We start from the raw sequence: 27,188 nt of genomic DNA, 5'->3' as shown, positions 1-27,188 counted from the left end.
GCAAGTGTGTGTGTACACACACACACACTTCTATTCTGTTAATTTGGTGAGTATATCTATTTCATTCAAGGGTTCCGATCATCTTGGTTGTGTTGTGGAAAAAATATTAGAGTTTCGTTCCAAAGTTGGCAGATGCAGATCTTAATTAGTGAAAGGTATTATCCTTCTGTTCAGACTTAATTTGAACATATACAGGTTTAAAGGGTTATAAAGAAAGTTCAGGTGCCATTACAAGAAACTCTTAGGCCTCAACGAGCATGATTGTAGATCTACATAATTATCTGATGAAAATGACAACTGCATTAACTACTTTTCATGTGTTCATTTGCTAGGGTATTATTCTGAGCAAAATGTATTGAGATCCGGAATGCAATTTTATGGATACTGAAAAATAGCTTGAGTTATCTATGCTATTTATATGTAGTTTGACCAATACCTTGGTACATAGACTTACTGGGCGAATTTTATTCGTACATAAATTATTACCAAGAAGTGGTACTTGAAGTGTGACTTATTTGGTTTCTATTCCAAAAGGGACTACTTCTGTTGCTATTTTGTTTGATTTTATTACCAGCTCAGATATCGATTGCAATGTTTCTGGACAGCTTAAAATATTATTTGGAGTTGTGCTAACTTTTTCAGAGGGTCCAGTAAATATTTTGGTCATCCGTACCATTAATTGATTTTGTCTGACAACCATTTTGTCTTTCCTGTCAAAGATTGGAAACAATGCATCGACCTCCAATGGTTCCAACTGGATAGCAGACTTGACACAAACTGATAGAAAATGGGCGGTTGCTGTTGTTGTCCTTCCAGAGGAGCTGAGTTAAATGAGGCACCAGTATACTTCTATGTGTGTAATTTCTGCTTCTCTTGCGCCTGTTGCTGCAATCACACAGTGCTTCTTGTTAATTTCTTAATTACAGCTATTAGTATATTAATCATTAGGAATTTTGCAGAATGGTATCCATAAGCCAAAAATGTTGTTGTATCAATAGCTAGAAGACCGTATTGCCATTGTATACAGTAGTTCTTTGGGTGGTCTTGCAATTGCCACTGAAATTTACTAAATTTTTTTGAGGTTCATTTTTATTTCTTTTTCTACTTTCTTATTTCTATTTTTACCTTAGAATGTAGATAATAGAACAAGTTAATGTTTTTTTTTTTTTTGAATGATCATAAAAGTTCATTGATAAGTGAGGCAACCGAGATGGTCATATACCAAAAAAAAGAAGAGAGAAATGAAAAAGGAGTATATGGAAGGCAGGGGGAAGGATACAAAAATAAAACAAAAGAAGAACGCCGCAGATAGTTAGGGAGATAGCTGATCAAATAACTCTAGTTCTTCCATAACTCCTCCCTCCTTCCTCCTTCTCGCCAAGCCCATCTGCTACTCCATTAGCGGACCTCTTTATATGGCGGAAAGAGATCACCGTAGCCCCCATCCAATCGCGAATCTCGTCAAAAATAAAAATAAAAATGATCGAATCTCCATGGACAACCTAGCTCTCTGCTAAGCCATCTAATCACGTTATTGGAGCCCCCCTATACCACTATTTTGTCCCGTCAACCCTCCGCCAAAAATCTTATACCTTGATAAGCCGCTCTCACCTCCGCCTCGCTAGCATTGGAGATGACAATGGGACCCACGAAAGCCCAAATCACTGACCTTCACAATCCCTCAAAACCCCACCAATACTTGTAGTGCCGGGTTCCCAAAGCTCGAACCATCGAAGTTTAGTTTTAGAAAACTCGGCGATGGGGGCGTCCAGGCCACCAACGCCTTAGTTCGCCGATCTGTACTACTGCATATCCCTCGCCACCTGTACCAAAAATCGAAAGGTTAGACAAACATAAAAGACGGTAGAGATCTCACCCAAGCTATCACAAGGCAACCCCTTTATAGTAGAGGAAAGTAGCATTCTTGGAGTAGCACTCAAATATTCTTGCATTTCTCTCCTTCTAGAGAACCCGCAAAATTGACATCAACGAGGCGTTCCGAAGTCTCTTTCATTTCTTCTTCTAGGGGATAGCCGTCCTACCATCCAAGACTTCCATAAGCTTATATGGGTTCACCCAAGAGATCCCAAATTAGCTTAGGGTACGGCTCTAATCGTCCCTAGCCAATCTGCAACGAATAAAAATATGGTCCACCGATTCCCCAGCCTCTAAGCAGAAAGCACAATGATCTATAATTAGCACCTTTCTTTTGCGCAAAAAGTCGATAGTTTGAATCATATTATGGAGGGCAGACCAACCAAAGAGTACAAATCTAGGCGGCACATGGAAGGTCCAGACTCTAGAAACTCTTTCAGGCAGGACACGGCACAAGGTGATGATAGAAGGACTTGACCGAGAACACCCATGAAGAATTCCAGATCCAAACCCATTTATCCACACCAACCAAGCTGATATAACACCCTTCCAAAGTTCGCATAAACCCCTCAATCGACAGGAGCTCTCCGTCAAAGAAATTTCTTCTGAACGCCGGGACCACACCACCTTGGACTCAGTCCTCTCGAAGCACTCATTCACAAAGGCCTCCTTGGTTGGCGCAACCACAAACAGATCAAGGAATAAATCCTTCAGTGGGAGATGCGAACACCAAATATCATACCAGAATCATATCCGATTGCCAGTATAGACCCTGAACCGTACACCATCCGAAAACTTGTTTATGAATGTCAAGATTTCTCTCCACACCGTCAAGCCTGGCAACCTAAAATTGTCCTCAGACTCCCAATTACCAGGAGCAACCCCATACTTACTCTTAATCACTTTTACCCAAGGTGTGACTCCTCCTCCTCAAACCTCCACCACCATTTATCCAAGAGCGCTTGGTTTACTTCCTTGATTCTTCTATTTGCTCTATCAAATAGAAGAAGTTAATGTTGGTCTATGTTGCACATAATAGGGGTAGAATAATCTATATCCTTTTGTGACACATGTATACCTGAAAGGTTGTTTATTTAATATCCATTGATGATACGACATTAGAAACTAGCAGAAGCCCCCCCCAACCCACACACACACACACACACACACACAAATCTTGAATTCTCCCTCCTTCCTATTCTTATGTTCCTCTCTCTCCCTCTCCCTCTCTCTCTCTCTCTCTCTCTCTCTCTCTCTCTCTCCCTTTTTCTCCTACTTTTTTTAATTTGACATGATATTAGAGCTTGGAGAAGGTTCACAACATTGTGTGGCTGACTTGTGATGGGGAGATACATATCCAAGAATCCAGATCTAGGAGGAATGACTTATGACATCTAGTTCGAACGGGCCATCAAGATATCTCTCCTGTATGGTAGGAAACTTCAGATCTGTATAGATTGCATTCCTTAATATTCTTTGGTGATTCCTTTGATATGAATCTCATTTTTACAGGAGTTTTTTTTTTACTTATATGTTGGGAAGAATCATCTACTCCCTGTTTTGTTTAAGATCATGGGTGTGACCTAGATCTGATTTCTTTCAATTTGGATCCTTTATAGAATATTGACAAGGTCTTTTGGAAATGCCTTGTGACTGGAATTGATTTTTTTTTTAATGAAGGTTTGAGTCCATTGTGAGATTAATTTAAGCCCTTCATGAGATTTTTGCTGTGGATTTTTTCACCCTTAAGGAGCTGAAATTTTTTCGGAAGTAGGGTATTTTGTTTATCACATTCTTTTTGGAATTTGTATTACAATGACTATTCAGCAATACACATTATTTCATCCCTATTTCCTTCTCACCATTATCTATCATGGCTGCTTCTTGTGTTACATCTGACTCCATCTCCATTTAAGTTTGATGGAACCAGCTACTTCCTTTAGGAATTTTATTTTTGTGTTTTTTTTATGGAAAGGGATGATGAGAGTGTTAGATTGATATACTAAACCACAATCCTCTCAAAAGAAAATGGTACAATGAAAGATGACTACAGCTAGGTTTATGCATGGGTTCTAAGTTTAGTAAAGCCCTCTATGGCACTGAATCTTTAACCATACCCAATGTGAGACTATTTACTACAATATATTAGCAGACTATTCAAGCTACATTTTCAGGCAGAGTATGACATCTCCCAATATGCGTAAGTAACGAGGATATTCAATCTTTTTTTTGAATGGTAAAAGCTTTATTATGAAAGAAGGGAGCGGCGAACCCTGCGACATAGATAGTCAGTACAAAAGGAAAGGTAATATCAAGAAACAGAGAAGACAGGAAAGCACCCAGGCTCACGGGGAAGAAAATAAAAAATCTCCAACCGGGGTCTACCAACACCAGGCTAGCCAATCCGCATCCCTGTTAACGGATCTTCTTACGTGCTAGTATGTAACCGGGAACCCCCATTGCGGTCCTGAATCTCATGCACTAAATGCGCATTCCTGAGGAAAGCAACTGAGCAGATCTTTAGTGTGATTCCTCGGGTTTCATTGGTTTAAAGTCATGGACTTGTTAGTCTAACATTAACCTATCTATCATTTTATTCTTTTAATGTCACGTATTTATTTAGATCTAGTATTTACACTTTAGTTTTGTATTTCTACTCAGATCCATGATCTTTGTCTTCGTTATCCTTGTAGTCATTTTCTATTTCATCGATACTTCATCCTTTCCCGACATTAAGTTCACCTAGGGTTTTAGATATTCATTTCCAAGCCCACGATCAATTTGGGTTTGGGCACATTACTTTCTTCATCCATTACATTCGAATCAAACTGATAACTTAATTTCAACCTGTTTGCTCATTAACCATCTTCCATAGGTTGTTTTGAACCCTGTTCCTGAATATTCCATTGCATCCAATAGTTTTTGAAAGAATGTTGGCCCAAGGTAAGGCAACCCAAAAAAGGAGAAGAAGGTGTTTTTCTTTTAGAAATGATTTACTTAAAACTTAAGAACAAATTTAAAACTTAGAACTTGGAAGATAAAATTAAATGCACACAGATAAATGTATAGAGATTGAGTGAGAAGTGCATCAATTTTATAGTGGTTCGGCTAAATCCTGGCCTACATCTACTCTCACGAGATGTCCCCTCTAGTGGCTTCATTATCCCGGTCTTCTTACGGGTGAAGACCAAACCGGTTACAATCCAAGCTTTATCCCCAAGCTCTTCACCAAGTTCCTAAGCTTTATCCTCAAGCTTCGTCTTCTAGAGGTTGATGCGGTGCCTCTCCACCAATTACAATAATACAAAAACAATCCTCTCACAAGTATGGTATACAATTGAAGCTCAAACAATCTCTCGAAATGATATACAAGTGAAATCCCAGACTATTCCCTCAAATGATGACACAAGGGTTTATCACTAAATATGTAGGTCTAAGATAAGCCCATTAGTGTTGGATGAGTGTTTGGGAACCAAAGAACCCTTTTTATAGAGGTTTGGAATGAAAAGTAACTGTTTTGGAACCTCTACCGGTCAACTCGGGCGACCCTTCAGTAAACCTACCAAGTAGGCATTGGTAACTAGCCGTTTGGCAGTCCCTTGGCTCGGTCGACTGGACACACCTTGGCAGAGCAACGGTTCTGGAATTTTCTTTTTTGCACAGTTAACTTGGAAAAATCAGATCTCCCTTGTTTCTTATTGGATTTTGATGTTCTAGTGGTGCCCAAAGCAAGCACGGTTACACTGTTGCAATGTTCAATGTCTTTCGATAGCATGAAGGGCTTCCTTCCGCTAGGCAAGAGGACCAAGGGCTTCCTTTCGCTAGGCAAGAGGACCACCCGCTACTTGGACTATATGCTAGGAGACTCTTTCACTATTGTGCATTCTGGAAACCTTAGAGTCTACTTTTTGGTAAAAAATAATTTAAAATTTTTTTGAAGCTTCTCTAGCGCCATTAGTGGTATACTGTATTAATACAATTTACATAATGTTTTTTAGGGCAGTGATAAATTGACCCCCATATATCTTAAATCATGTAAAATGTAGTGTATGTAATATGTATTATATATAAATATTTATATGAACTACAGATAAATGTGGTATATACTTAATTATCAGACATGCATGACAACACATCTCAGTGGGTATTCGATGTTATTAAACCATTACGGATGCCTGGCTTGCTTATGTGGTGGTTTCGAATTGTGTATTTGTGCTTATTCTAGCATTTTCTGAAGTTTTATCTTAAAATTCTATAATTTGCATATGTTTTCATACTGCTGAGAGAAGAGAATGAGTTAAAGGTCTCTCCCCCTCATGCAAGTATTTATATTAAGAGAGAAAACATACAATGACCGCTATGCCCTTATGGCAATACACACATACAAAACATACTTCTAACACTCCCCCTCAAGCTGGAATGTAGATTTTATGCATTCCTAACTTGTTACAAATGTCATTGAACTTGGCTTTGCTCAAGGGTTTGGTGATGGTATCAACTAGCTGATCTGATTGAGATCCTGTGACGAATGATATGACAGTCTACCTCGATGTGCTTGGTACACTCATGAAACACCGAATTGTTTGCAATGTGGATAACAACTTTGTTGTCACAATACAACTGGCCTGAGAAGGTGAAGGGAGTCCAATCTCTGAAAGGAGAGAGCGCAACTCACTACTGTTATGTGACATAGCTCTGTATTTTGCTTCAACACTAGACTTGGAACCAACATTTTGTTTCTTACCGTGCCAGGACACTAAGTTACCCCCAACAAAAGTGCAATAGCCAGTAGTAGATCTCCAGTCAGCTGGTGACCTAGCCCAGTTAGCATCACAAAAGGCTTCCAACTTCTTATGGCTATGTTTCTTGTAAAGTAGCCTTTCTCCTGGAGCACTTTTCAAGTATCGAAGAATTTGAATCACTACTGCCCAGTATCGAAGAATATGAGCTTCCCCAACAAGTCTTCTATATCTACCAAGGTCCTCTAATAAATCTTTTGTATTTGAATCCATGGGCGTAGAAGCTGGTTTTATTCACATGGACCTAGTCTCATCTAGGAGATCCAACACATATTTCCTCTGAGAGAGAGAGAGAGAGAGAGAGAGAGAGAGAGAGAGAGAGAGAGAGAGGTACCCGAGTAGGACACTTCAATCCCTAAAAGGTATCGGAGCTGACAAGATCCTTTGTAGAAAATTCTTTTTGGAGAAAAATTTTCAATCTTTGTATGCCGCATGAGTCACTCTCTGTAATGATAATGTCATTCACATAGACTATGAGAAGAACATGACCAGCATCTGACTTATGGCTAAACACGGAGTGATAAAAAAAAAATCAATCGCACATTGCTTCATAGGGCATCACTAAATTTCCCAAACCAAGCTCGTGGGGATTGTTTTAGGCCACACAATGACTTGCGAAGGCGGCAAACTGACGTGGTCAACTCCCCCTGAGCAACATACCTAGGAGGTTGCTCCATATACACCTCCTCAACCAAATCACCATGGAGGAAAGCATTTTTGACGTCAAGATGGTATAACGGTCACCCACAGTTAACTGCCAAAGAGATAAGGACACGCATAGATGGAATTTTGGCAAAAGGAGAAAATGTCTCGGTATAATCAATCCCAATGTTTGAGTGTAGCCTTTTGCAACCAACCTCGCTTTAAGGCGCTCAACCGTCCCATCATGAAGGTATTTGATGGTATAAATCCACCTGCAACTAATAGGATGGGCATCCGACAGAGGAGTCACTATATCCCAAATGTGATTTTCCTGAAGGGCGGTCATCTCATCATCCATAGCAGCACACCACCCAGGGTGATCAAGAGACTTGTGCAAAGACTTAAGCAAGGAAATAGAAGACAATGATGACACAAAGCTGCGAAATGTAGGTGCAAGATGGTTATAAGAGACATAAGAGGAGATCGGATGAGCCTTAGTACGCGAGTGTGTATGAGATGCAATAAAGGAGTCTAAATGGCTATCACATGAAGGAGGCAATACCTGAGAAGTAGACGTCGGGACCTCATGCTGGGACGATATGGGCTCAGAAGGAGCAGGAGGTCGAGATCATCGCTGATATACCTGCACAGGAGAAAAGGCCTAAAGAGGAGCATGAAGGGACACTGAGTGGTCCTACAATGTGGGGGAGGGGGGGGGGGGGGGGGCATAGGAGGGATCTGGTCAGTGAGGACAGGAAGAGGAAATGGAACCGGCGAGAGCAGGACTAGTAAAATAAGAGACAAATTAAAAAAAGGTGACATCGGCGGAGACAGAGATCTGACGGTCTAGGATTGTAACCCTTGTAGCCCTTCTACCCCACAAAAGCACACCTCTTTGCACATGGTTCTAATTTGTCTACACTCGGACCCAGGTTATGGACAAAGTAAACACACCCAAACACCCTAATGGTAATTGAAAAGGGGTCTCCCAGAGGATGTAGAACCGAGAAGGGAGATTGGTTTTCTAGTATGGAAGAAGGAAGACGGTTAGCGAGGTAGCAGGAGGTGAGAATGGAATCGCTCCAATACACTTTAGGAACATGCATCTGGAAGAGTAATGTGCGAGCCATGTCAAGAAGATATCTCAACTTCCTCTCGGCTACACTATTTTGTTTAGAGGTGTATGCACAAGAGGATTGATGAATGATGCCATGAGTGGCTAAGAATTACTGAAACCCATTCATCGTGCAAATATACTCTCTTGCATTATCAGTTCGCTAACACTTAAGAGGGAAATCATATTGATTTGTAATTTTAGCATAAAAGGTGTGAAAGGCAGTAAAGACTTCCTATCGATTTTTAAGTAAATACACCCATGTCATTTGAGAAAAATCATCCACAAAGATAATGCAATATATATATATATATATATATAAGAAAACGGTTCCTACACATATGGGTAGAGAGTTCTCTACACACTAGCTTAAAATACAGTGGGGGCCCACATTGTTTGGGTGATCCAAGCCATCCATTTTAAAGGCCCTCACATAGATAGGGTGTCTACAAAAAATCAGATCCATAGGATCATCCCAACCCTACGATTTGTGGAGGTAAAATGGATGTCTTTAAACTTTCACAAATTAGTCCATTTTTTGCCTCCACAGTTCGAATGGTTAGGATGATCCTATGGATCTGATTTTTTATGGACACCCTATCTATGTGAGGGCCTTAAAAATGAATGGTTTGGATAACCCAAATAATGTGGCCCCCACTGTATTTTAAGCTAGTGTGTAGATAACTTATCCACACAGAACCGTTTTCTCTCTCTCTCTCTCTCTATATATATATATATATATATATATATCCAAAAAATGACTTGGTCCTCGAGGGACCCCATTCATCAGAATGGACCAACTCAAAAGGTCTCAAAGCTCTACTAACAAGCCTAGAAGGGAACGACACATGATGGTGTTTCCCGAGTTCACAGGACTCGCACTGAAATGACTGTAGGGTAGAGGAGACAATGGAGGTCTGCTGGAGTCTCTGGAGAGAAGGATGACCAAGACGACAATGCCACTGATAGGCATCTACAGAGCTACTCAAAATCGCGGGAGATGGATGACACTGAAGATGATAGAGGCTGTCCAGCTCATAACCCGATCCAATTGTTTCCCCAGTCGAGAGGTCCTGAAACAGACAATAAGAAGGGAAAAATGAGACCGAGCAATGTAGGGCTTTAGTAAGCTGACTAACAGATAACAAGTTAAATGGAGATGTAGGAACATATAAAACCGAAGATAAGGTAAGACCCTCATGGGGTGAAAGTACCAATTCCAGAGATGGGGGGTTTAGTCCCATCGGTAAGAGTAAAAGAGTGAGACTGAGAAGGGAATGACTGAAAAGAGGTAAGGGATGAAGAGTTACCAGTTACATAGTTGGATGCTCCAGAATCAATGATCGTGGAGCTGGAGCTAGTGAGGAGGGAAACAGGCGAACTACCTAACTGGGCTACACCGGCAGTGGGTGGGCGGCTGCTACGGCGAAGGCGCTGGAGCTCCTCATACTCTGCTTTGGTGAAGTGAAAAGGATTATCTGGAAGGCCATTAGCAGAGGCGGATGATGTGCCCTATGGGGGTCAGTAGCAGAGAGATGTGCGGCCTTGGATGGACAGAGCTTGAAGTGAAGAATGAAGCAACCTCCCTCTGACAATGAGTGCAAAATGGGCGTCAACAGCCACCAGTAGCATGACCACTGCCAAAAATACAGCCACTGCCTCGACGGCCGCAGCCACGACCAAAGGAACTAGAGCCACGATCGGAGGTATCCCCATCATCATATGTAGCAAGAGCCGAGTCGTCAGCAGGAAGAGTAGTAGACAAACTGGCAGGAGGGCACCGCAGGGCACGAGAGTAAATCTTTGTGAGAGGGGGGAGGGAGCCTGAGCCGATCAGCTGCTGCCGAAAAGGTAAAAACTCCAGGCCCAAGGACTCAAGATAATGGACCGCTCGAAGCTGGTCCCTCGACGAGCTAGCACGGTCAGATCAGAAGTGAGAGGCATTAAGGCGTCCAACTGCTGGCAGAGGGAGACAAACTGGCTGTAGTGGGTGGAGAGAGATAAATCGCCACGCTCAAACCTAATCCACTCTAAATACGTGGCCCAAATACGAGTGAAGTTATCAACCCCAGAGAAAAGAAGAGCAGTGTGGTCCCAAATATCCTTTGCCGTCGCCAAGTCCATCATCGGTCGAGCTATACGAGGAGCCATGCTCTGCCATAGTAAGGTGCTAACCATCGCACCATCCTAGTGCCACTGGTCATAGGTCGGGTTAGTGGAGAGGGAAGGACCCCGCTCAATCAAGGAAATCCTATCTCGAGCAAGGAGATAGGTCTCAAAAGCTTGACGCCAGCTAAGATAATTGGAGCCGTCGAGGCGCTCTAAAGTCATCTGAGGAAATGATTGCTCGACAGAGGGAGATTAGACAGTCAAAATATAGCTTGAAGAAGGAGCCGATGGGAAAGCAGTAACACTGTCAGCAGGTGAGGGGTTGACAGGAGGATCCGAAGTAACCGGAGGATCCATAAGAAGGCGAGAAGCTCACAACCAGACCGGTAAACAAAGGAGAAATAGACTGGGAGAATCACAGAATGGATGCCGAAATGACGCCGCTGCTCCAATGAAGATGAAGACTACCAAGAGTCATCACACGAGAACAAAGAAGGTGCCCAAATAGGGGAAAGGTTGCTAGAGCATCATGGAGAATGAATCGGAGCAACAGAAATGAGAGGAGAAAGGGCAAAAGAGATTTAGGCCATGACTGAAGTGAGGAAAAGAAAAGGAGGTCTAAGGAGAGGGTTTTACGAGCTTTAAATGGAAGAGGTTATGAAGGATAAAAGGGGGGATGAAGGTGGGAGGGGGTGGGTAGGAGGGAGGCGGGAGGCCGAGAGACAGAGAGGGGCAGGAGGGAGGGTGATTGAGAGGGAGGCGCGGGAGGTGGGAAGGGAGGAGGGACGCCGAGAGAGAGGCTAGGACATGGGTTGGAGGAGAGGAGTGGAGAGAGGAGAAGATGGGTCTCCAATGGAGGTCCCTAGGGCTCTGATACTAAGTTGAGAGACAAAGAAATGAGATAAGAGAATGAGTTAGAGGTCTCTTCCCCTCACTCAAGTATTTATATTGAGAGAGAAAACATACAATAATCACTATGCCCTTATGGCAATACACACATACAAAACATATTTCTAACACATACATTTACGTGATTTTACAGGATTTCTACGAAATTTCTAACCGAAACCTAAAAGTTTCCGTTTCCACGGTGACCGGAACCGAAACAAAATTTAAAATCTTGGTTTGGAAAAACGTGACTCTTGAGAAGTAGTCAAGATCCCTTATGGTTTTACCAAAAATGAACTTTAATGAAGCATGTGGCAATCATATTTGGATGATAAACATAACTTTCAGCTTGAGGGGCATTGTTAAATCCTTAATTTATTTCTTGAATTCTCATGTCTGTTTGAGTTGTTTCAACTTAACATCAAGGTTGTCTTGCCAACCTTGCAATATTTTGTTTCTGGTGTGCTACAAAGCGCGTCCCCTGATTTTCATAAGAACACTCCCTTTTTCTATTTTTGTACTATTGGTTGTGATCCCTCTTCCCATTTTTTCTTCTGACATGATGTTTTCAAGGTAAAGAAAGTGAGAGAGGGTGTCCTTTCAAAGAACGGGGTTTGTCTATATCAGCTCCCTTTTTGATTCGCAATTGTATATTGCGATACTTTTGTCCAAATTTATTGTTTTAAAAAAAAGATACCTCAACTTAGAGGAAGAATAGCTACACATATCACCATTCAAAAAAAGAAAAAAAACAGAAAGAAAGAATAGCTACACATATCCAAATTGCTTCCTGTCTTACTTACACTGGTTCGTTATGGAAGTAACTTGTGCAACTGGGTTCTTACTCAACAAATTTTGAGAATTATTTCTTTTTCTTGATGTTCAATTATTTCCAAGATTCTGATTAGGTACGTGATTTAGAATATATTTTCTTTGAGACTGAAATGATGGTTAACATTTTCTTTAGGTAATATGATAATTCCGCATAATGACTTAATTACTTTATCGAATTAGATAGTCTTTCAGTGCCTGCAATTTTAGATATGAATTCTTATGATTTTTCCATTGCTCAATTAGTGTTGTTGTATGCAATTGATTGTTCAAGACTCTGGATTGGTTAATGTTACTGCATGCAGAAACTGGATCGTAGGCTTCATTTCTTTTGTTCAATGGAACTGCCTTAGCCTCTTTATTAGCTGTGATAGAAAACCAAAGCTATTTCTTAGCTGTAATTTGGAAACACCTTGTTGCATTTTCTCTCTTTAGGACAGCATTATCCAGTGGGGATCTTATTTTTGCTGGAAATCTTTACCACAAGCTTCTCATTTTTAAGAAATGCCATTGGACTCGCTTTTGTTCCTGTGAAACAACCAATTACTCCAAAAGCTTGAGCCATTAGAGTTTACTTTGTTTAATCTTTATACTTCACGTGTCCCCCTCTTTTTAGGGTTGGCCTACGCGTGGCACATGTGGCCCCTCTTTTGGGTTGATCATTAGGATTTTTATTATCAAGGAGTCTTGAACCCTGAACTGTTGCCCTGATACCATGTGAAACAACCAATTACTCCAAAAGCTTAAGCCATTAGAGTTGGCTTTATTTAATCTTCTATACTTTAACAGTTCCTCATGCATCCTAATAATTTTGTTAACTCCTCTGTGGTTCCCACAGGCTTTAGGGGAGCATGGTTCCTTATCATCAGTCCATGGTACAACTCCTGTAATCCCTACAGCACTGCTGGTTGATACAAATTTGGAAACTTCAGTGCCTGACACTTACCGAGCACCTCCTGCTCCTTTGCCCTATGATGTGGATTTGGGATGCCAACAAAATCTTCCTGGCAGTTTAGCGACAGATGGAAACAAAGTTGATACAGCTCCGGCAGAAGATTCCAAGTCTACTGGAGAGACAGGCAATGGTTTAGTTGCATGCGAAAATCTTAAGGACTCGGACTGCAAGAGCCAGACAGATTCTGTTCCTGGCACCCCGAAGTTGTCTGATGTTGAACCTGAAAAGTTGAAGGAACCAGTTGTTTCAGCAAAAATTGAGGAGGATGTTTGCCCCACATGTCTTGAAGGTACTTTTGTTTCCCATGTTTATGGAACTGCAAGGGCTTTGATTTCAATGTGATTTTGACCATTTTTGTTAAAGTTTGTGTTAGCTAAATGCAGAAAGTCAAGTACTTTTCCTTCTTTGGTTGCTTTATTTGTTTTTTTTTTAGATTTTTTTTTGGTTGCTTAATTTTTTTGTTGGTGTGTTTTATGTATTTTTGTCATGATCACTGGTGACTACAAGGTTCTGACATGGAAGCGTTAGTCTGATAAGGAAAATGTTACTGTTTCTGCTGCTTTCATTGTTTTATGGCTTTAATTACGGGTCACCTGTTTTCCGGTTGTCTGTAACTACTTAGGTTCTAATTTTCTGTTTTCTTTCACATAGTTATCCTCTATGATTTGTGGACACGGGCAAGGAGTGTTGGACACGGCAAACCCCCAAAATTTAGAAACGGGGACACGGCTATAATATAAAGTATATGCAATCATGATTTGTGGATACAGATCATCTCTCGAGTTTCGATACGAATACGAGTTGTCTTCCATGGCAACATTTAAAAATCTAGAAATGATGACTCATGCATACAAATAAAATTACTTCTTACTATCTCAATTTGTAACAATATAAATATGGTATTCATTTAACAAATTAATAAATCTTAGAATTAATCAACTATAATCTAAAACAAACACGAGATAATCAAATAACAACGCAGTCATCAATTTAATCTACTTCTCTTCCGTCTCCAATATACATTGAGAAAGGGGGATCAATATGATACAATGAATATAGTATTGGAATAAGTATTTGTTTAGGGTTATAGGTATAGGGGAGGGATACAACAACAAATATTAGTTAAAGAAGAGTTAAAAGAAGAGTTTATAATAAAAGAAGAGAATAATAAAAGAGGTAAACACAATATTCAATAATAAAACAGAATATCACAATTTACATGGTACAAAAATGTGTCCATACACCCACATTAAGTCTAACAATGCTAGCAGTACATTTGAAAGTATCCAAAGGAGTGTCGATACCCGTGCCATGTCGGACACGGCAAGACACATGTGTCATCAATAAATTCAAAGTGTAGGCTAAATCATAGGTTATCCTTCATTTTATATGCTTTGTTAGTTGCAGTGTGTTCCATACCGAACAATGCAGAAGTTGATATTTTTGGTTGGTTGATCACTGCTGATTTATTTTGAGGTAGTATATCTAATTAACACTATGCATCATGTTAAGGTACTTTTAAAAAATTGAAGTACTGAATTACACTGTTTGCCCACTTACTATTTTTATTTTGCTCATGTTGTTAATAGTATTTGTATATATCAATAAATTCAAAGTGTCGGCTAAATCATAGTATTGGACTAGAAGAACCGGTGATAAATGTTGTGTTTTTCCTGCAGAATATGATCTGGAGAACCCAAGAATTATCACAAAATGTAACCATAATTTTCACCTTGCATGCATTCTTGAGTGGATGGAAAGAAGTGACACCTGCCCCATATGTGATCAGGTATGCTTCACAAATCATTTTATAGTTATTAGGTGACAACTTGGTACTATCATTAAGGAGTCTCGTCTGTTAGGTCCTTGCATAAATGTTTCCTCTTATTGTTAGTTTTCTTTTAGTTCATAATATAGGGGGTATATAAATCATTTTCTTCTCATTGAACTTGTTGATGACATTCTTGTAATTTGGGTTTTCTCCTTTTTATATAATACATTGTGAGCATGGTTTTAAAATTCCACCGAAAATGACATGAAACAACCGAAAATGTATCTGTTTCCATCTCTACTGAAACAGATGCCAAAATCGAAATGCATACCAAAACCAAAATCATAAATGTATTAGTGGTATACTATATTAGTATGTGTTACATAATTATTGTTAGAACTTAGAAGTGTGTGTTATGCCTAAGGGCAGTTTGGTCTTTTGTATGTTTCTCTCTTTATATAAATACTAAGTGAGGGGGAGTCCTCTCCGAATCACTATTCTCATTTCATTCGTTTCTCTTTCTTCTCTCTCAACATGGTATCAGAGCCCTAGGGTTGTGGTGCCCTAGGGACCACCATTGAGGAAAACCATCCCTCTCTTCTTCTTCTACCTCCAACCCAAAACCTATCTCCAACCCACCCTCACGCCACTGCTGTCCATGCCCCTCTAGCACCTCCTTCTCCACTCACCCTACTTCCCCTGCTGTCCACACCCCTCTTGCACCACCTTCTCCACTCGCCCCACCTCCCCCACGACACTCGCACCACCGAAACTCCCCTCTCGCACCCCCTTCTCCACTCGCCCCACCCTCCCTGTTGTCCACACGCCATCTCCACCCCCAGCCCTTGCTACTCCCTCTCTTCACCCTTAAACCGACTTAAACCCTAACCCTTAAATCCTTAAACCCTTGCACTAAAATCTAACCCTAATTTCTCACCCTTATCTCCTAACCCCAACTACTCTTCTCTCTTTGGCTTTAACTCCTCCCACTTTTATCTAAAGAAAAAGGCTTTACCCTCGCCTCATTGTCTAAATCCATCTTAAGGACTTTTCTCCTTATTTCCGCGGCTCCGATTTTTTTTATGCTCTAGCCCCTTGCTATCCTCCTTGGCTAGTGTTCTTATGGCCCTTTACATTCTAGTTCTTCATCGGGGCCGCGGTATCCTGGCTCGATCTGCTATGTTATTTCTCCCTTCGTCTTTTGCCATGAAATTAGTCTCTTCTTTGCCGGTGTAGTTGAGAGTCTCTTTATTTCTCTTTTCATGGATCCTCCTGTCAGCCCATCTCCTGCTGGTAGCTTCACTGCTCCACCTCCGGCTCCCTCCTCTAGTCACTCTCCTTCCACCCACTCTCCTTTAGTTGAGCAGTCTTTTTCCTAGACAACTTCGAAGAAACTCGACGGATCCAATTATCTCAGCTGGCGCAGGGCCTGGCCAGGCTTGCCCTCAGCGCCCGGCCCGAAAGAAAGTCTAAAACGAGTTGCTAGCCTCGCAAGCTTAGCGCTTAGCCAGAAGAAGGAGATTCTCAAACCTGTATGCACTCCCTAAACTTCTGGCAGACAAACGATAGATCTTATTCATACGGTTCTAGCCAATGCGGATTCTCCTTGCCAGTGGAGTTCCAATAACCGTTAGTCGATAAAAAAGCAAGCGCCTTGCTAGCCTAGACAGAAAGAAAGCGATTCTCTGCTCCCTCTGAGTTCACTAGGCCAACAGCTTGGTCAAGCCACTAGGCTTTACCTCGCTACCTATGGACAAGGAGCAACATACACTGGGTCAGTCACCCGCTACGGCTTATCGTTGGCTACCCTCCGTTTTTGGATTGCGGGCTACCCATCGTATGCTTGCTCTCCTTCCCTCCTAGCAAAGCTGAACAGAGTGACTTTCAGTTGCATGAGGTTTAAGAAACTACATTGCGATTAAACTAACAGACAAAAGCTAAGCGTGGCGCATAGGCTCTCAATTGGCGAGGCCTCACAACCAATGTTGAAAGACTTACCTCCTCGCTAGAGGTAGGGTGTCTCTTATTGAGCGTGATCCCCCTTCCTCCACAGATCCGACCTATAAGAGGTGGCGATAGGATGATGTCTTTATCCGCATGCTCGTGTGGCAGAGCATGGCCCCCCATGTAGCTCGTCCGATGATGAACCTGACAACGGCCAAGGCCATCCGGGATCACACTGCACTTCTCTATTCTGGGGTTGATAACCTCGCCCGTATTTGCGCGACATATTCCGAGTGGATACGCCTCGAGCGCAGTGATACCCCTCTCTCCACCCATTACAGCCGTTTCGTCTCTCTATGCTAGCAGTTGGACGCCTTCATGCCTCCCATCTCTGATCTGACCGTACTTTCTGCCTTTTCGGCAGTAGCTCATTGGCTCTGGGTCTCTTCCATCTTTCACCGTGATTTATTCACGAGCCCATCAGCACCTCCTGGGCCTTTTCCTGTCGAGGGCTCAACCCTTGCCGCATATGATGGTGGTGATCGTTTTGGCCGTGGCCGTGGTCGCCGAGGTCGCAGAGGTGGTCGAGATTTTGGTAGTGGCCTGGGTATTGGCGGCCATGGTCGCCCATTTTGCAATAATTATCGGCGGGAGGGCCATCATGTTGATACTTGCTTTGCCTTACACCCCGACCTCCGTCTATCCCACTCTGCGCACACATCTCTGCTGCTATTGTTCCTCCTGCTAATGCCTCATCATCCTCTTCCATCGCCTCCGCGACACTTGATAATACCTTTCAGCTATCCAGTGCAGATTACGAGGAGTTTCAGCGCCTTCGTTTGAGCAATCGGCCACCCACAGTGGGCTTTGTGCAGCCATGTAGTTCGCGTGCCTTTCTCCTCACTCGCTCCAGCCCCTGGATTATTGATTCCGGGACCTCCTACCATTTGATTGGTAACTCTTCCTCCCTTTCTTAATTTAGGCCGTTTCATTCTATGTCTCAGCCATTTACTCTTGCTGATGAGACCATGGCTCCCATCTCTGGTGTTAGTACTCTTTCCACTCATTCTGGCATTAGTTTATCTTCTGTGCTTTGTGTTCTGAAGTCTCCTTTTAATTTGTTTTCTGTTAGTTGGCTTACCAAGAATCTTAAATTCCTAGTCTCATTTTCTCCTTATTATTATCTTTTTCAGGATCTCTCGACTGGGAAGACGATTGGCTCCCTTTATCATCTTCAATGCAGACCGCCACCTACCATTTTGCATAGTTTAGTCGATGCCTACCAGTGGAATTGTTGTCTTGGTCATTCGTCTCTTCAGCGGCTCCAGTAGACCTCTATTTTGTATTCCCCACTTTAGCCCTTTCAGTGCAAGCATGGTTTTAAATTTCGGCTGAAACTGACGTTCGGTTTCGGCACAAACTGAAATGAAATTCACATGAAGTCATTTCATTACAAGATTTCGCTGAAATTTCACCAAAATGTTATAATTCCCACCGAAATTTATGAAATTTCCACCAAAATAGCTAAAATTTCAACTGAAATCGTCGAAATTGACACTGAAATTTTAGACATTTCGGTCGAAATTAAAAAAATAAATGAAATCATAATCATATTTTTACCTGATTTCGGCCTGAAACCGAAGCATTTCGGTTTCGGTGGTGGCCGAAACCGACACCGAAACCGCAATTTAAAATCTTGAGTGCAAGTCATGTGAACTTGGGAAACACCATTATGTGTCCTTCCCCCCTCGGGTTGTTAGTCGGGTCTCGAACCCTTTTGAGTTGGTTTACTCTGATGTATGGGGTTCCTCAAGGGCAAGTGACATTCTTGATATAAATATTTTGTTGTTTATGTGGATGATTTCTCTCTTCTTACATGCCCGTTTTTAATTAAGGATCACTCTGAAGTCTTTAATGCTTTTTACACCGTTTATGCTGAAATTACAACTCAATATGGTTTCCCACTTAAATGTTTACGCACTGATAATGCTAGGGAGTATTTTCTACCTCACATGGATTTTAGGAGTTTTTAGCTACCCATGGCATTAACCATCAATCCTCTTGTACTTACACCTCCCAACAAAATGGTGTAGCTGAGAGGAAATTGAGATATCTTCTCGATATGGCCCGTACCCTTCTCTTTCAGATACATGTCCCTAAAGTGTATTGGAGCGATACCGTCCTTACCTCCTGTTTCTTGGCTAACCGCCCTCCCTCTTCCGTGTTAGGTAATCAATCACCCTTCTCTTTGTTACATCCTCAGGGAGACCCCTTTCCCATTACCCATAGGTCTTTGGTTTTGTTTGGTTTGTTCACAACCTTGCTCCGGGTCTAGATAAATTAGACCCCCGAGCAGAGCGCTGTGTCTTTCCGGGTTACTCACGTACCCAGAAAGGTTATAAGTATTACAATCCTCGATTTCGTCGGCTCTTTGTCTCTGTCGATGTTACCTTCTTTGAGTCCCTTTCCTTCTTTGGTACTCCCCATGAGCCTCGGCCTGTTTCACCATCACAGGTGCCTCTTCCCCTTCCGTTTCTTCCTGATCCGATTCCATCCCTTTCCATGCCCTTGCAGGTGACGCTGGTTCCTCTACGCCTCTGCAGGTATATCAGCGGCGACCCAGGCCTCGTCTTCCCCTCCTGAGATCCTGGTCTCCTACTCTTTCTGATATTCATGTAGACTCTCCTATTGCCGCCCATACTCACTGTCGCACTACTGCTCATCCTATCTCCGCTTATATTTTTTATAATCATCTCACCCCCTCGTTTCGTACTTTGTGTCCTCTTTGTCTTCTATTTCTTTGCCTAGGTCTGTTGATGAAGCTCTTGCTCACCTCGGTTGGCGTGCTGCTATGGACATCGAGATGGTTGCTGTTCAGGCTAATCATACTTGGGATGTAGTTGCTCCTCCTGTCGATGGGTCTATGTCATCAAATATTTTCCAGATGGGACAGTTGAGCTCCTTAAGGCGCGCCTGGTTGCCACAGGGCATACTCAGACCTACGGCGTTGACTACACAGAGACCTTTTCTCCCGTTGCCAAAATCCCCGCAGTCCTTGTACTTTCTCTCTAGCCATCAACAACGCCTGGCCATTATATCAGCTGGATGTCAAAAATGCATTCCTCCTTGGGGACTTGGCTGAGGAGGTGTATATGGAGCAACCTCCTGGGTATGTTGCTCAGGGGGAGATGTCCTCCTCAACTTGCCAGCTTCGCAAATCATTATTTGGTCTCAAACAATCTCCTCGAACTTGGTTTGGGAAGTTCAATGATGCTATCATGCAATACGACATGATGCAATGTGCTGTTGACCACTCTGTGTTTAGTCAGTAGTCCGATGCTGGCCATGTCCTTCTCATAGTCTATGTGGATGACATTATCATTACAGAGAGTGACATAGTTGGCATACAAAGGTTGGAGGTCTTTCTGCAAAAAGAATTCTCCACAAAAGATATTGGACGTCTTCGATATTTTTTGAGGATTGAAGTAGCTTACTCGGGTAATAGTTTCTCCTCTCATAGCGAAAACATGTATTAGATCTACTAGATGAGACATCGTCTTTGGGTATGAAACCCGTTGGCCACTCCCATGGACCCAAATACAAAGCTGCTTCCAGAAGAGGGTGACTTTGTTAGATAACCGTGGCAGGTATCAACGGCTAGTTGGGAAACTCATATACCTCTGTCACTCGCCCGTATATTTCATGTGCAGTGGGGGTTGTTAGTCAGTTCATGAGTGCTCCTCGTACCTCCCACTGGGCAACTGTCATTCAGATTCTTCGATATTTGAAAAGTGCTCTAGGGAAATGACTACTTTTCAAAAGACATGGGCATCAGAAATTAGAAGGCTTTTGTAATGCCTGGGCAGGGTCACCAGCGGATAGAAGATCTTTGGTTGGCTATTGTACCTTTGCTAGAGGTAACTTAGTGTCCCGGAGAAGCAAGAAACAAATTGTTGTATCCAAGTCAAACGCCGAAGCTGAATACCGAGCCATGTCACATGCTTGTAGTGATCTTATTTGGCTACGCTCTCTTCTTCCTAAGATTGCATGCCCATCATCATCGCCAGCTCAATTGTATTGCGACAATAAGGCTGCGATTCACATTGCCACCAATCCGGTGTTTCATGAGCTTACCAAGCACATAGAGGTGGACTCCCATTTTATAAGACATAGAGTCCAACAGGAAGAGATACAGACTACTTTCACTCGGTTAGCAGATCAGGTAGCTGATTTTTTACCAAGCCTTTGAGTAGAGCTAAACTAAGTGATATTTTTAACAAGCTAGGAATGCACAATATATACATTCAACTTGAGGGGGAGTGTTAGAAGTGTGTATTATGCCTAAGGGCAGTTTGGTCTTTTGTATGTTTCTCTCTTTATATAAATACTAAGTGAGGAGTCCTTTCCAACTCACTATTCTCATGTCATTCTTTTCTCTTCCGTCTCTCTCAACAATTATATTTATATGAATTGTACATGTAAAATGAGGACCATGTGGTATGTGCTGAATTATCAGACATGCGCAACAATAAATGTCAATAGGTGTTCGATACTGTTAAACCATTATGGATGACCGTCTTACTTATGTGATATTTTCTAAGTGTGTATTTGTGCTTATTCTAGCATTTTCCGAAGTTTCATTTTAAAATTCTATCATTTGCATTTGTTTCCATATGATTTTGTGATTTTACTGGATTTCCACTGGAAGTTCCATCCGAAACCGAAACGTTTTCGTTTCCATGATGATCAAAACCAAAATTTGAAAGTTTGACTGTGAGAGATTCATGAGATTAGACTTACATTATACCTCTCTCCAAGATTTGTCTCCCTTGTCCACCGCTGTTTCCCTCCTCTCTTCTTCTTCTTGCCACATCCATTCTCTTCTCCTTTTTTCTATTAACATGGTACCTTAGTATCTTTCCCAACATTATTCGTTTTATTCTACATATAATTCTTTTGAAACCCTAGATCTGTTATGCTGATCAAACAACATGATCTAGATTTTTCTCCCTTTTTCGTGCAAAACCCATGTTGTCTATGTGCTTGAATGTGTCCAGTTAATGACTTGATGTTATTCATCTTTCGTTTATTCAAATCAAAGAGGAATAGAGATAGGATCTTATCCTATTGGCGGATGCTGTGTTTGAAGAACTATGGGAGACTTTCATTGATGACGTATGAAGAATCCAATGGTTGGCCACATCGAATGCCAAGTATTCTCCTTCTTATCTTCCCAATGTGCTAAATCTTGTTGTTATATTATTGTTTCCTGCCTATTTGTGTGTGTGGAGTTATATTTGTAGCAACCTCTCTTATTTAATTTTAGGAATTATGAGTAATATAAAACTTAGCATATCCAATCTCTTGGAGATGATCCATTTACAACTTGCCTTTGTGAAATTCAATGGACCCAACTATCTTTGTGGTGCTAGATCTATAGGGGTGGCTCTGGGTGCTGGAGGAAAATTGAAAATTGTGACAGAGTGGTTCTGGCGAGTCTAGAAGTGTGAGTATGAAGAGTGAATGTGAGAGACTTAATGACTTATCAATGCAGGAATGGTTATGGAATAGTCTGGAACCCAAGTTAATGTGAATGTAATGTTCATGGATTATGCTAAAGAAGTATGGGAGACTATACATAAAACATCTTCTTTAGATGAAATATTGGTTTGTCTCTCTATCACAACCTTTTTCTCGTCTTCTTTAGGATTTCGAGCTGGTTGAATAAAGGCATTCAAATTTATCCATTTGGATTTGTGGGCAAGTCATTATGATCACTAATGATATGGAAGCTGGGGGCATGATTTGGGGATTTACAGTGGGTAAAATGATCCTTTCTATCTCTCATTTTCAACTAGCAAATTATAGCTGATGACTTTGACCAACCAGGAAATTGTAAGTTCCTCTAAGATGGTTCAAGGCAATATTGGAGGTGAGGGTTAACTTGGGCAAGAATTTGATGGTAGGTATGAACATGGTAGAAAGTAAATTGAAAGAGTGTGCATGGATACTGGGACATACGATGATGGTTTTCCATTTTCTTATCTCGAACTTGCCATAATCAAGGGAGCCCATGCTACACCTCTTTTAGGATTTATTATAAAAAATGATCCTGGACAATGAAATTACCCATATTTGGGAAGAGAACAACTCTTATCAATACTTTATTATTAAATTCTTTAGTATATTTTATGTAGTTCCCCAAAACCCACGAGCTATGATGGATGTTTGGAAACGTTGCAAGGAGATCTCTTATGGGAAATAATAGAGGTCAGACAAAGTATTTAAATCTTATGGAAAAGAAGGAATTGAGTCAAGGAACTTAAAATTAAGGAGTAATGCTTTTAGAAAGTGGGTGGGTTTCGAGGTTTGACACTAATAAGGAGACCATTTGGAGTTATTGAGAAATATGGGTGGGAAATGGGGGATGGAAGTGTAGGGAGGTGTAGTCAGGTGTTTGATTTGTGAGTCAATGTCAAGTTTACACTAGGCATTTTGGTTCAGTATGGGAGATGTTGAGGAAATTAGGTTGGGAGGAGTAACCATGGTTTTAAATTTCGACCGGAATTTCGGATTTCGGTGGGGACCGAACCGAAAAGGTCCCGAAACCGAAATTCCCAAAATTTCGAACAATTTCGTCGAAATTTATAATAAAATAACAATTTTTTATTATGTTACGAATTTCGAACGAAATGGGAAATTTCGATCAAAATTTCGTCCTAAAAATATGGGATTTTGTCTGCCAATACCAAATTTCGCCTGAAATTTCGGTTTCGGATAACTCGAAATTTTAGCTGAAACCGAAATTTAGAATTATGGGAGTAACTAGCGCTCGGTCTGGATTGGTGGCATTTGGGATGTCATTATCCTCTTGCTGTTGGTTGCGGTACCGTTTGACGTGAAAGCACCACCCCTTCGCACGTCACCCTGTGGTGGCGTTAAAACAAAACTGTGTTGGGGTTCTTGCCGCACCAGGGCCTCCTAGTAAGGGTTGTTCACGCATTTCGGCAAGGGAAACCTTCAAGCCTTCATCACACTACATAAGCCCAGCATATTCACATAGTTGTACGCCATGCCCGTATAGGGTGTGTTGAGCTTAGAGTTAGGCTAACCCAAAACCTGTTACTATTGAGAGATGTGAGCATTTTCTCGAATAGGGATACACTAAGCCTCTGGCCAACATAATGCATGTCCATTGAGTCTAGAAAGGTGTCCCTGAGTTGCCCAAATTCTTGCTAGGGGTTTCATTACCCTAGCCCGATGCGCATCGGTCGCAGCTTTTTACCCGAAACTAGGGGTTCTTTCAAAAACCTTGTGTTTTGTCCATAAACATGATTGCAACCCATATAATCATTTTCCTTGGAAAAACAATCATGAATCCTGAAAGAGTGTCTGCCTTATGGTTAGCACTACCTAACCTAAAGACCGATATTCTGGTCCAATCTTTTCTCACAAAATAATCTTCGAAGGTCATGAGTTCTTCTTAAAACCTTGACCTCTCATTTATTCCCGATTTTGAACAGCATTTACAAAACTTTGCTTTCTTCAACTGTTACTATTCAATGTTGTTTGCATGAGATGATCGACCGTAAAGAGCTATATTTTTTTTTTTTTTTTTTTGAGAGAGAGAGAGAGAGAGAGAGAGAGAGAGCTCAACTTTTAGTGATAGAAAATAAATACAATTGTTATCCAAAGTCAATTCTACCGGTACTTGCATCAGTTATATTATTTTGGGATAAAGAAGGAAGTAATCATTGCCCATGATACAATTGGCGAGGAAATATTTCTAGAAAAATGATATGGAAACTTCAGATGGCAGAAAAAAAAACTAGTGCTCTACAAATTGCCAAGATACAATTGGAAAAGCTAGTTGATGAACTTTGCAACTACAATTGGAGAAAATCATGAGGGAAGATATGGAGGTAGCCATAACACAAGAAAATGCAAAAATGCTATCTGCTTTTCTTAGAGATGCAACTTTAGTTCCAGAAAACTATGACTGCTATTAAAGGATTGACAGGCTGTGACAAGGGTAGCAAAACTACTCCCGGATTCGATTCATTTTTGTGCCAACGCATGTTCAGAGGTGTGCAGAGGGACAAGCCGGTTGTAAGTATTACTCTATGTAGAAATGGAAGGACAGATTTTGAGTTTCTACTACACGGCCAAGAAAGAAAAAAGATGAAATTGAAAGATGCTAGAGAGAGAGAGATGAGCAAACTTTTCAACTGTCAACAGTTCAAAAGATCAAGGAAGACATAGAAGGAGTGCGTGCTGGTTGGATTACTTATCAAAACTATTTTGTTAGATGGAAATATCTTATTCAGTGGAAATGATAACCATTCTCTAATCGTATATTGATCGTTATTAACGAGTTCTAGCTTGTTAATCCTGATCTCTATGCACGGCAGGGTTAAGTTCTTTTCAAGCGGGGGAGATTGACGAGTATTAAAAAAAGGGAATTGAATAGGATAATGAGGCTCCTATCATTAGTGGTAAAAGTGCCTTTTTATTTTAGTCATAGAGTTATAAATGAGTTATTTTAGTCGCTTTAAGTCATTAGGTAAAAAAAAGAGTTAAATAGGATGACGAGGCCCATCATTAGTGGCAAAAAGTGTTCTTTTATTTTACTAGTAGAGTTATAAATGAGTCATTAAGTCACTTTGTCATTAGGTGTATCTGAGTCTTCTTTTTTTCTTTTTAATTCATTTTCTTTAGTCTTTTTCGTGTATGGAGGCAACGCTTCGCCTCACACTAAGATGTGGGTTGCTCGAGTGCCTTTGAAGGTTTGAGCCCCTTGCTGGATGTTGGTGGCAAATAAGATCAACATATGGAATAAATTGAAACAGAAAGTTCTGAGTAGAGGATATCCGTTTACACTTTACCTTACTTTCTTGTATGCATGTCGAATGGGGGCAACCCTTTGCTTTATTGTACTTTATAAGTGTATATTCACTCTTCCATTGACCTTTTCACATTAAATGGTCTGATGCAATCTCGGTGTTTTCAACTATGGCAATGGATCCTTTGGGTGAAAAGTAACATGAGCTATTTAGCGGCAAAGTTTGAATAGAGGTATCTGAAGGGATATTAGGGATGGGGAACACCGTGGAAGAGCATATTTTAAAATTTGTAATCCCTTTTATGCTTCCCAAGACTCTAGGTATTAGATTTCTTTGGTTTTCAAAATAAAATGCATGGGGTTTCAAGAACCATATACCTGAAAGATCAATGTTATGATCTTTGCTCTTGGATATGAAAGGAAGAAAACCTCAGAAGTAGAAGTAGTGGCTTCTGTGATTGTATAGAGAATGGAGGATCTCAAAGCTAGGTTCTAAGCCAAAGATCTTTTAAGTATTAACCACGTTAAAAAAGAAGAAAGCCAAAATTCTCTAGAAATGGAGAGAGTTTTTAAGAAAACTTGAAAGAAGAAAAGAGAAAGTGGAGAAATTGTCCAAGTAAACTCTCTCCTTCCTCATATTTATAAGGGGAGGAGGCGTCCAAGTATTTTTGGACGTTTTCTCCCTTTATTAATGTCAGTTTCCTTTTTATTTTTATTTATTAAAAGAGAGTTTTAAATGAAAAAGGAAACTTGCTTCCCTTACCTCTCTCACTTTATTCTTCGCCAATCGAAATCCAACTTTCATTTTTAATCTAAATTAATCAATTAATCTAGGGAAAATTACATTTACAGCCCCTCTAGTTTCTGACACATCCACTTCTACCCCTATAGTTTAAAACATGACAACTACACCCCCTGCAGTTTCAATTTGTATAAGGTAGGCCCCCTCAGTTGACGGTTCGTCCACAGATTGAAGGGTTAGGATGATCCGATGGAGCTGATTTTTTGGGCACACCCTATCTATGTCAGGGCCCATCAAGTGAACGCTTTGGATCATCCAAACAATGTGGGCCCACTGTGTTTTTGGTAGTGTTTGGATTCGGGTATGGGCCCACATTGTTTGGATGATCCAAAGCGTTCATTTGATGGGCCTTGACATAGATAGGGTGTGCCCAAGAAATCAGCTCCATCGGATCATCCTAACCCTTCAATCTGTGGACGAACCGTCAATTGAGGGGGCCTACCTTATACAAATTGAAACTACAGGGGGTGTAGTTGTCACGTTTTAAACTATAGGGGTAGAAGTGGATGTCTCAGAAACTAGAGGGGGTGTAAATGTAATTTTCCCATTAATCTAATCTTATTAATTAATCTCACATACACTCTATTATGGTACATTCACTTAGGCATACACACCA

The 27,188-nt window shown here is 41.1% G+C and overlaps 1 protein-coding gene across 1 annotated transcript in view; it reads left to right on the top strand.

Annotated features, from left to right (window-relative positions):
- The window catches only part of LOC143882321 (putative E3 ubiquitin-protein ligase RHB1A), a 40,715-nt gene that overhangs the window by 9,479 nt on the left and 4,048 nt on the right, over positions 1-27,188 (top strand). Inside the window, exons 2-4 of the mRNA XM_077385859.1 lie at positions 720-853; positions 13,097-13,502; positions 14,893-15,002. Of these exons, the coding sequence (XP_077241974.1) occupies positions 788-853; positions 13,097-13,502; positions 14,893-15,002 (582 nt within the window). The 5' untranslated portion in view covers positions 720-787. The remainder of the gene's footprint in view (positions 1-719; positions 854-13,096; positions 13,503-14,892; positions 15,003-27,188) is intronic.

Source organism: Tasmannia lanceolata, unplaced genomic scaffold (assembly GCF_043159265.1).
Source record: "Tasmannia lanceolata isolate RefF3 unplaced genomic scaffold, GAP_Taslan_0.1 ptg000007l, whole genome shotgun sequence".
In the NCBI taxonomy this organism is placed as follows: domain Eukaryota; kingdom Viridiplantae; phylum Streptophyta; class Magnoliopsida; order Canellales; family Winteraceae; genus Tasmannia; species Tasmannia lanceolata.
Note: the sequence above shows the minus strand (reverse complement) of the source record. Positions and strands in the feature narration are given on the sequence as shown.